This window comes from Condylura cristata, unplaced genomic scaffold, assembly GCF_000260355.1.
Source record: "Condylura cristata isolate star-nosed mole 26May11 unplaced genomic scaffold, ConCri1.0 scaffold00026, whole genome shotgun sequence".
NCBI lineage: Eukaryota > Metazoa > Chordata > Mammalia > Eulipotyphla > Talpidae > Condylura > Condylura cristata.
The window spans coordinates 8,090,293-8,102,025 of NW_004567127.1; the positions used below are offsets into that span (position 1 = coordinate 8,090,293).

Consider the following 11,733-nt stretch of genomic DNA (forward strand, 5'->3'; position numbering starts at 1 on the left):
GTTCTCAGAATTTGAAGAAGGAAGTTCTCGTTTGTTCTAACTCTGAGAGTGGTCAATGTTGAGATTTCCTACATAATCCACCCCCTCTTAATATGATTGAACCTATCAGAAGATCAAAACACAGAATTTATGATATTCATAACTGGACATAGGCAATTTTGGTATTTTTTAAAAATACCAAATTCCCTCCCTGGTGATGCAGCAATTTAAAGCACAACACTAGGAAGCTAAAGCCACATCAGCGTGAGTTCGATCCCTCTGGTACTTCTGGTCTGTACCCCAGTTCTGTATGCATAAATAAATAAATCTTAAAATATATATATTAATCTTAAAAAATATTTAAAAAAGATTTATGTATACAGAACTGGGGTACAGGCCAGAGGTGCAGGGGCGGTGAGAGGCTTCAGCTGAGACAGTGGGGAGCAGAACAGGCAGATCGACAAAGTACACTGCTGAGGGAAGCAGCAGGCAGGTCAGGAAGGTCTGCAGTGCCATGTGGGTTGCCTCCGACGGGGGTGGTGAGTGAACTCAGGCTGAAGTGGTTTTAGCTTCTTAGTGCTGTGCTTTAACCCGCTGCGCCACCAGGGAGGGCCCCGGGGTTTTTTTGTTTGTTTTTGTTTTGTTTTTTAAAGAGCAAAGTTAAGCCTAATAGCTCAAAGCCTATGGCAATTTTTGAAAATTATTTATTTACATATACTTTACATCATTATTCACTTTGTTTTATATTTGCTTTATTTTCTCAGGTGTAGTTCCCATAGAATTTCCACCTCAATTCACTCTTGCATCATCACCATAATCCCTTGTGCTCTTCCCACTCTCATTTTTTTTTAAAGATTTATTTATTTATTCATACAGAACTGGGGTACAGGCCAGAGATGCGGAGGGTGAGAGGATTCACCAGAGACAGAGTGGGGAGCAGAACAGACAGATCTACAAAGTACACCGCTGAGGGGAGCGGTGGGCGGGTCAGGAGAGGTCTGCCTCCCCATGTGGATCTCCTCCAGGGCAGGCGGGAATCGAACTCATGAGGAAGTGGCTTAAAATTCTTAGTGCTGGGCTTTAACCCGCTGTGCCACCAGGGAGGGCCCGTACTCTCATTTTGATCCCTTTTCTTACCCCCTCCTGCAGAATGTCTCTGACTTATAGCTGTCTGTTTATTTTTGTTTTATTTTGTTGTGTTTTTAATTGTCTTTTCCTGATCTCTTGTCCCCCCCTCCCCATATTCCTCCTATAAGTGAAACCATCATATATTTTTCTTTTTCCTTCTGACTTACTTCACTGAGTATAGTCACTTCTAGCTTCATCCATGTTGCTTCAAAGGGCATTAGTTTATTTGACTGCTGAATAGTATTCTGTTATGTTTATATACCACATCTTCTTGATCCAGTCATCTAGTTTTTGGTATTTGTGTTGCTTCCAACACTTACCTATTGTAAATAGTGCTGAAATAAGCACAGGCATGCAAGTATCCTTTTGAGTTAATGTTTTTGTGTCTTTTGGGTAGATTCTTAGGAGTGGAATTGCTGGTTCATATGGTAGCTACATTTTTAATAGTCTGAGGACCCTTCATATAGCTTTCCATAGTGGTTGGATCAGTTTGCATTCCCACCAGCAGTATAAAAGAGTTCCTTCTTCACCACATTCTTGCCAACATTTGTTGTTGCTAGTTTTTTTTTTAATTAACGTGCCATTTTTACTGATAATATGGTGATATCTCATTGTGATTTCTGAATTGCATTTCTCTGATTATGAAGGATGTTGAACACTTTTTCATATGCCTGTTGGCCATCTGCATTTCCTCTTTGGAGCAGTGTCTTTTAAATTCTTCTGATGGGCTTTAAGATCTTAATTTTAACTGTGGTTATCATCTTTTTTATTTATGACTAACTTGTACCTTTTTTCTCTTTTTATAAATTGATAGGTCATAAAAGTACAATAATATTACTACTTAATTCTAAGGAATATAATGTGGCAAAACTGATGTGATGACACTTCTGAGTTATAAAAGGAAAATGACATATTTTGGGTGCTTTATTTTATGCTTTCTCTTGAATGTCTTCCTCTGGGGTAAACAAACTACTATGCCGTAAAGCAACTCCATAGAAAGGACATATAGCAAAGAATTGAGTTTCATTAAAAGCCATTTGAGAGAACTTTGAAGTTGATTTTCTGACTCCTAACAACTGCCACATGACATTTGAAGGTAGGTGCTTTTTCAGTCAAACCTTGAGATAACTTCAGCCATGGATGACTTCTCAGTTGTAATCAAATGGAAGACTGTGACCAGACTCAGTAAAACAGCAATTCATATACTCACAAGATAAAAAGATATTTATTAAAGTTAAAATAGTACATTAACAAAACCTTATCTGATACATTCTTCTGGATGTAATGATCACTTAAATCATCAGAGATACTGGTTCCACTGAGTTGCTCCATAGCATAGCTGTGTAAATCAAAGGCTAAGAGAGTGGTTGAAGTCAAGGTATGGATCACTGGACATTTTCTTCTGGAAAGACGTAGAGTGAATCAGTGAGGACTTCAATAAGGAAACTGAAATGAAACCTTACCCTTTGGGGAAAGAGACTGTCATTCCTGGACCAAAGACCTCCAGTCAAAAGGAAATGTAGTAGGTTATAAAAATGATTCAAAAAACTAGCCTTAGAAATCTCCTCATCTTTTCTCTTGGACATGATTTAAAGGCTAGCGATTTATTTGACAATGGGACAATGCATACATTCAAGTCCCAACTAACTCTTAGATTTTGAGCCATTCTTAACACAAGTTCATTTGGTCTCTCCTGTCTGAAAAATGATGCAGTATCAGTATCACCAAATTGAGTGACATGGCTACAGATATGAGTTAATGAATAATGGTCTTCTTGTTTGAGATGAGGAGTGCCTGACTGCCACCTTCTTTGTTGGTTGTAGGAAATAGGGATCAAAATAAGGAAGAAATAGTGGGAGATAAAGACTCCATTCCAGGTAGTAATTATTTCAGGCTTCATATTATAAATGGTTTTGGGTTTTCAGAGATGAAACAAGTCTCTCCAGCACAAAGCAATAGAAGATCACAATCCCAGGGCCTGGCTGGTTTTATCAATCTGGCAGTTTAGAGTCAGTGCAAAAGACATCCCCAAGACCTGAGAAAAGATGTGGAAAAATGTGAGATCTTCATAAGAGGAGCAACCTGTCCCACCAGTTCTGTGATGGACACCAAAGAAAAAGTGTCTATCACACTGAGACCAACTTTCCTACCACTACTTCCAGTTATCAGAAATCTCTTCTTTATCTTTAGAGTGGCAATGGGGGTGATACTGACAAGATAACAAGTATTGGGACATCTTTTGACTCAAGTATAAAAGTCTGCTCTTGGTATGTTTGTATGAGTCATTTTTATCCATCCTGTAGCTAGGCCTCATTGGCTTCCAGGCAGAACAGAATTGTTTCTCTTTGAGCTTGTGATTATGTCTTAACTAATCTGTTATATACTCAAAGCACTTGGGTATAGAAGTAATAGGAATATAATGTAATAAGAACTAATACAAGACTTTACTCCTGAGATTAAGCAGACTACATTTTCATCATGGACTTTTTCTTGGCATAAAAGGCCAATTTTTCAAATGGTCTGTTTTATTTGTCATAAGTTTTCCCAGCTTAGTGAGGGACCAAATGTTCTACTTGGTGGCTTTAAATTGATAGTGAACACTAATCTCTTAAGTATAACTTGATGAGATTGTACAAAATATTTTATGAATGTTTTAAATTAAATAGATAATAAAGTAATTTGATACTTGACCAGAAGTGCTCATACTTATTGAGCACATACTATGTATTTGTTTGTTCTAAAACTATACATAACTCAATCCTCATGATAGTACTGTGGTTAAACTCTTACCTGGATCACACATACACAGATGGTGATGATCCCAATATATAGGAAATTGGAATGAAACCATGTTTCTGCTTTCAGATAGCAACCCTAGAAAAAAATTACAAACAAATATAACACTGAATTATTGTTCAACTTTATTAGGAAACTTATTGAAACCATAGCTTGTATTGTTTTGTTTTTTCCTAAAGCTTTGAGACATGGGCCTGGATTAATTTTTATATTTTATATGGATGAAAAAACAGATTTAAGGTAGAGAATATTCAATTAGCAACTTATATAATGTTGTTACTTAGTGTAAAAGTCCTAGATCCATATACACATAGTTAAACTAGTTCTCAAGATGGATGTATACAACAGATGTCCATATATTATTTGAACACTCATTGCTGACCTGGGCTTAATGAACAGGAATATAGTATATATAGTCCTAGGATATACATTTCATATTAAACAACCAGTGTCCATCAGTTTTCTACCTAGCTCAAGGGAATTGTTGAGCTGGGTACCCTAGTTTTTCCTTTCAGACCTAAAAAATTCTGGAGATTTCAAGAAAACTCAAGAATGGGCTATATAAAGTAAGGAGAGGACCTTAGAGACTTGCTCTCATTAGTTGATTTTGGTTTATTCTCTGGGTCTACTCTAGAGATTCAAATTATCCATGCTCTAGGCCTCATTGGTTTCTAGGCAGAGCAAAATTGTTTCTCTTTGAGCTTTGTGATTATGTTTTAACTAATCTGTGATATATTTAAAGCACTTGGGTATAAAAGTAATAGAAATATAATGTAATAAAGAAAGAGTACAAAACTTAACTCCTGAGATTAAGCAGACTACATTTGTAGTCTGGTACATTTGGGTAGTTTGTTTCAGTAGTTATACCAGGTCTCTCCTAACTCCTCACTGCTTCACTTATGAGTCATTAAGTCATCTCTTAACTAAGAGGGAAGAAAAACAGAGCACCTCTAAGTCAACCTTAGAAATTTTGCTCTTAAAAGAAATCAACTTGTTCAAGAAACGGAGAGTAATAATCCTATGCCACTATCACATTAACTTCTCCCCAACAGTGTAATAGTTTAGATTCAGCAATCAGTATTGATATTAGTTTTGCAACACAAGATTATCAATGGCATCTATAGTCTAGATGAACTTGCTCCTATTTTTATATCCCTAATCTGTCTACTTACCTGCATTGTCTCTCTGATCTCTATTTTATTCAATATTCCATGTTTTGGGTTGGGGGGACTGGGTTCTGTATGATTACAGTTTCTAGGTAATTAGAAGTCTAACTAAAGAGGCCAATGGCAGGAAAGTTATAACAAAGTTACCTCAACTTGTAGATCTGAGGGACAAGATGGTGGTGGTCTCATATTCCAATCACTTGTGCCATTCACACCACAACATTGCAGCTAAAAGTCAAATACCAAAAAAAAAATAATAATAATAAAAATAAAAATAATACACATATATGTGATGATTAGAAAGTCTACAGAAAGATTATGGGTGTGAAAGAAAAAGGTGGGCCCTTTACATCTGACTCTATGATAGAAAACCCAGAATGAGCCCCTTATAACAAAAAAAACCCTCAAATTCTTTTGTACTATTTTATTCACATAAGACTCCTTAGAGTTGGCAGTAAATGTTTGATTTTTTTCACATTTTACAGTTCAACCATTAAGTATCTATGGGACTTTTAATAGAAAAACCAGGTTAAAAACACCTAGACCTGGCCCTCCCTGGTGGCGCAGTGGGTTAAAGCACAGCACTGAGAATCTAAAGCCGCTTCTGCATGAGTTCGATCCCCGCCTGCCCCAGAGGTGACCACATGGCGTGGCAGACCTCTCCTGGCCCGCCCGCTGCTCCCCTCAGCAGTGTACTTCGTCGATCTGCCTGTTCTGCTCCCCACTCTGTCTCTGGTGAATCCTCTCACCCTCCGCATCTCTGGCCTGTACCCCGGTTCTGTATAAATAAATAAATCTTAAAAAAACAAAACAAAACACCTAGACCTATTTATTATCCATCCTTAAGAGAAATCAGATTTTGTGTGTTTTGTATTTCATCATATTTATATGATGTAATGATTTATATTTAATTTAAATACAAATAAAATATAAACAAAACTAAATATAATGCTTTATATTTGTATGATCCAACAGGAAATATCAACTACCTTAATATCATCACAAGATAGAATCTGCATCTAGTCTCCAATTTTTGGGGGGGACTTATGGAACACAGACACCATGATACTAAAATAACTTGGGAAAGCAAATAGCTGTATCTAGAAAGTGGGAAACTCTATAGAACAAATGACAGTTTCTTTCCATAATAAGTAGCATGAACAAAAAGAGGTATTATTGTAGATACAAAGAAATACCATCCAAGTATAAAATCTGGACTTTGCGTCTAAATTTGGAGAAACTAATTAAAACAAGTTTTGTTCCTCTCACCACCTCTGTGCCTCTCCCAGTTCTGTATACATAAATAAATAAATATTTAAAAAACTAAAAAACAAGACAAGTTTTGTGAGTTAATAGGGAAACTTTATCATAGATCATTTACTAATAACAGTAAGGAATTATTGTAAAATAAGAATATTAAAAAGAAACTATCTTACATGGAGATTAAACAACATGCTAACCAAAGAAGAAATCACAAGGGGAATTCAGTGTTTTTGAAGGAGATAAAAATTAAAGTACATCTCATTAATGTTGTGGGTTGTAGCAAAAGCAGTACTTAGAGGGAAATTTATAGCAGTGAGTACAAATATTAGAAAAGAAGAAAGATCTAAAATCAATAATCTAAGTGTCCAGAAAAAGTAAGAGCAAATTAAATCCAAAATAAATAGAAGGAAAAAAACAAGAACTAAAGCATAAATCAATGAAAATTAAAAGCAGGAAATTAATAGAGAAAGTCAATGAAACTAAAAATTGGTTCATTGAAAAGATCCATAAAAATCAACCTAAGAAAGAAAAGACTACACATTAATAATATCAGAAATAAAAGCAGAGACATCACTACAGATCTCACAAAAATTGAAAGGTTAATAAAAAATATTATGAACAACTATATACCCACATTTTTGATAACCTAGATGTAATGGATCAATTTCTTGAAAGATACCATATGCCAAAACTCACACAAGAAGAAACAAATGATTTGAAGATATTTATATCCACTAAAGAAACATAATCAACAATAAATAACCTTCCAAAATAGAAAGCACAGGCCCAGATGGGTTCACTGAGCATTTAGGTCTACTGAGCATTTGAGTAAGAAATTATATTCATTATCCACAGTCTCAGAGAATAGAAGCCAAGGTAATATTTCTTAACTCATTCTATAAAGCCAGAATTACTTCAATACCCAACCCAGCCAAAGAGATTACCAAAAAATTACAGATCATTCTCTCATTAATATAAATACAAAATCCTCAACTGAACATTAACAAATTGAATCCAAATAAGTATAAAAAAATTCTAATTTATGGCCAAGTGGGATTTATCACAGGTATGTGAGATTGGTTCAACATTTGAAAATCAATTCATGTGATTTATGACCAAATTTTAAAAAGAAAAATAACATGATCAATATATGCAAAAATTATTTAACAAAATTCAGCACTCAGTATGGTATATGTAGGTCTTCCTTACATTTTAGGAGGTCTTCAATAATGACTCTAGCTGGATTGGTAAAGAACAAAAGAAAGAAAGTAGAAGACATTATATTCACCTGACGGATGCTTGTGCTCTCCTGTCTGTGACAGCCAAAAAATCCCTTCTAGAGCTCAGGACTAAAGGAGATCAGATTCAGAAGCTTGCAGGAAAGAAAGTCCCTCTTCACACGCAGGGACTGAGATTGGAAATGAAGTCTAGACTGAGTGAGGAACATTCCTTTTGTACTCACAAATGTCTGGATGGAGTCCCATGCTGCCTTGGTCTTGTTATCCTTTTCATAACGCTGGAAGCTGTCATTCAGTCCCTGATACACGTAATTACCCAGCTGGGAAGGGCACATTCCAGCAAAGAAGACATTGTCAAAAGCAGGTGAGTATGAGGAATAAGAAATGTCTAGTATAGTCTACTATTAGCATTCTCACTGGTGCTTCTCTTCCAAATGGTTTCTTTAGAGCTAAATAGGGGAAGGAAGGGCGTTTATATACCGGAAAAAGGGAGGTAACATTGAAGGAAATACACAGTAGACTCGTGCTGTCAGAACTCTGGGCTTACAAAGGAGGAAAGGGAAAATTAAATCACGAGCTTTACTTAGGCAGTTAAACAGACTTTGTCTGCTGTTCTTCTTTCACCCTTCAAGGCACCACTCAAATACAATTTCTTTCCTGAAATGTTTTTCTCTCCTCAGTTACAATGAATTGCTGTCTTTATTTCACCCTTTCATGTTGCTGCTTCTCTGCTCTGGGACTTACTCTGTGTCACTGTCTTCTCTGCTCCACACTCCCATTCTCAGCAATATAACAATGCAGTTTGTTCTTTATAACTTACCTGCTTTTCAAACAGGAAGAGCAGGATGGCTAATGTCACTTCAGCAAGGAGGATAATCAACAGCAGGGCAAAGAACTGAGACAAAGTAGAGACATGCTCACAACACTGACGCCAGGTCTTCTCCCACTCTCCAACACCCTCTCTGTTCTGGGGCACTTCGGTATTCTCCCACAGGCCCTGCAACTCCTACTCGATCTTTATAAGCCACTTTTTTTTTTTTTTAGGAAGAATAGGTGTTATTTTCCTACAACTAGACGCTAAGACAGGTCAACTGTTTTCTAACAAGTTTGTTCTCTCTCTTCCCATGGTGCCTATTGAGTTCATATCTACATAGATGCAGATATATACAGATAAATAGGTATAATGATATTTGTTTAATTAATAGAGAAATTTTGGTATCATCCTACCAAAAACAGTTGAACAAGAGGCCAACAAACAAAACCATGTGTCTTCAGAGTTTAGGGAGTAGCTCTTTTTGCAACATCACGGCTAGTGGGGAATAAAGAACCAGCTGTGATGGAGGTTGAGAGGATCTTTGTACGAATAGGGAGAAGGGAGCTTCTAATCATGGTTGCAACTCATTTATAGATCCAACTTTAGATCTTTTTACACTTATCACACACAATAGAGAACCTGTTTTCACTTAGTTCCTCTTGTTGATGTTATACCCCCACTGATTAAATTTGGCTGATCTAAAATTTCCCCATGTCCATTATCTTGCATCTTGTGCTACTATAATAGGAAAAATCTGGGACACGGACTTTTTTATTCTTTCTCTTAGCTCTAGTTTTAAGAGTTGACCTAGAAGGGAACAAAAGTTAAGCAAACAACTTAAGGAACAACCCAGGGGATTGGGAGCCCATACTTAGAGATGAAGTGACTCTGCTATACCGTGCTCCACTCTGGGCACATTAAGGAAATGAGGGATTCTCCTTGCATGGAGCTTACCTGCCAAAACTAAGCCTAAGGTAATCCTCCAGATAGTTAACTAGTAGGAAACAGTGAAAATTTCCAGCCTTTCTCATTTAGACCTCAGTGGCTGTAGTCACCTACGTTGAGTCACTCATACTATGGAGTATCTTGTTTATAGGGAACATTCTGTGCCACTTAATGAAATTCAAACAATTCAGAAGAACCCTACAACTGGAGTCTCCATCAACCTAAAGTTGGTGACATTAGGTCAAATCCTTAAAACACATATGAGTATGTAGAGAACTTAGGCAGATGGCTTACATTTGATTTCAACCAGATGTGAAGAAATAAAATCCTCTATGAAGGAAAATTATGATGACTAAGGACATCATTAACAATTTAAGAAGAATGCCAGGGAGGATAGCAATGCCTCTTACCTATCCCTAGGGTCCGATCAGAAACGAAATGCTTGCAGACTTGGATCACCTGAGGTACCAGTCTATATTCCCATGAAGTCCCTCCAGCCACAGGTGAGCTACTGAGAAACATCTTGCCTGGCACTTAAGGTTTCACATCTGCCCGCCCCCCAAGCACACGTAAGGCACCCCTTCTGCCACTGAGACTCACCGACATAAGCAGACATTTGTTCTCCTTGATGGAGCCCATGCAGCCGAGGAAGGCGACCACCATGATAATGGAGCCCACGATGATGAGCACATTGCCCAATGTGAGAGAGGGGTGGTTATGGAAGAGCACTCCAAAGTTGTTATGGACCAGAAGGTAGATCCCAAAGCTCAATATGCAGCAGCCACATAACTGAAAGGAAGAATTCCACAACATTCTGAGATAAAGAATGTTCTTGATTTTCTCACTTGTTTGAGATCATAATTATTACTGTAAGCCACTGGTTCTATCAATGCCTTCTTAAACAATCTCTTCACCCAATTTTCTCCATACCCTAGAAGAGGGCCTCCTCCCATAATGTCTCACTCATCCTCTCCTACCTATAGCAGATACCAAAGGGAGTTTACTCCTGTAAGAAGTAGCGTATCTTCATGCTTAAGACCCCCCCAACTCCTGTTTCTTCAACTATTTATACATGGCATTCTTCAAAAATCAAACTATGTAAAAGAAATACACTGGGAAAGAGATACTAGTTCAAGAAGTTCGTATTGCTAGGATTAAAGCTAGGACAGGCAATATTTTAAGAATCTTCTCCTAGACACACAACAACCAACCCATCCTGTATTTAAAATTGAATGACTGAATTTGGCACAGTGAAACCTCACCAGAAAGCGTGACTTCCTTTTCAGTCAACTATTCGCCCAGCAGGGCAGTAAGGTGAGAAAAAAATGGAACTCCACGCACAAAATGTGCAGTCAGATTTCTTCACACTAGATGGCAGCAGTGAGCAGTCGTAGCCTAAACCATCCAGTGAGGTGGAAAATACAGCATCCCCCAAACGAGCTGCGTTTTAATTTTGCAGGCTTATTCTGGAGCTGGACGGGGATTGTGGAGAAGCTGTTACTATGTATTTAGGTCAGGTATGCTGCACATGACCTGGGCACAAGTTGCTTGCCACACCTCGCTTCTCAGCGAGAGAGAGAAGTGGAGGAGAGCTGAAAGGAGGGGAGCTCAGCTGTGCTCAGAACACACTTACCCAGAAAAGAAAGTTGAAAAAAAACAGGACATACTTCAGTAATTTCAAGATACTCATGCCCATATTGGAATATTCTTGCTCTAAAATGCAGAAGGAAAAAGAGAAGTAAGTGACCTGGTTCTGCAAGGTAGTGCCCGAGAGCGCGGGGGGGGAGGGGGGGGCAAGTCTTCAGGGTTCGAGAATTTGTAGCACCCCCTTGTGTTGATACGTGCCCATCCTCCGGAGCGTTTTCCTGAATGCCCTGGTCGCTTGGTCTCTGAGCTGACAGAGCAGCTGGCTCATCTTAGACACTCATTTTTGCTTCAATTCAGGAAACCACGAGTACGTAACACTGAACGTGACATTGTTGAAAGCAACAGACCCACTTTAGAAGAGGGTGGGTCTCGGTGACACGCAGCTGACCAGCAACGCACAGATGTGGATGCGCCCCTGGGTAAGAAGGCAGCCGTGGGGTTGTGGGTGGGGGAGACAGACCCATCAGTCAACTGTTAGGAAGGCCCGTGTCTCCATCAGTCCGTTTCTTAAATTCCCCAGTTCGTACACACATACTACATTTGGTCCATAAATGTCTCCATATGAAAGGAGGGAGAACACACCTATGCCTCCTCCCGTATTTTTTTTTTTAAAGATTTATTTATTTATGCATACAGAACTCAAGGGTACAGGCCAGAGGTGAAGGGGCGGCGAGAGGCTTCACCAGAGACAGAGTAGAGAGCAGAACAGGCAGATCGACGAAGTACACTGCTGAGGGGAGCAGCGGGCGGGTCAGGA

The 11,733-nt window shown here is 38.3% G+C and overlaps 1 protein-coding gene across 1 annotated transcript in view; it reads right to left on the bottom strand.

The window, feature by feature from the left end:
- Positions 1-2,252: 2,252 nt before the first annotated feature.
- The window catches only part of CD53 (CD53 molecule), a 19,768-nt gene continuing 10,287 nt past the window's right edge, over positions 2,253-11,733 (bottom strand). Inside the window, exons 2-8 of the mRNA XM_004689661.2 lie at positions 10,963-11,042; positions 9,930-10,118; positions 8,391-8,465; positions 7,795-7,890; positions 5,217-5,297; positions 3,898-3,981; positions 2,253-3,142 (exon numbers count right to left, since the gene is read on the bottom strand). Of these exons, the coding sequence (XP_004689718.1) occupies positions 3,071-3,142; positions 3,898-3,981; positions 5,217-5,297; positions 7,795-7,890; positions 8,391-8,465; positions 9,930-10,118; positions 10,963-11,025 (660 nt within the window). The 5' untranslated portion in view covers positions 11,026-11,042 and the 3' untranslated portion in view covers positions 2,253-3,070. The remainder of the gene's footprint in view (positions 3,143-3,897; positions 3,982-5,216; positions 5,298-7,794; positions 7,891-8,390; positions 8,466-9,929; positions 10,119-10,962; positions 11,043-11,733) is intronic.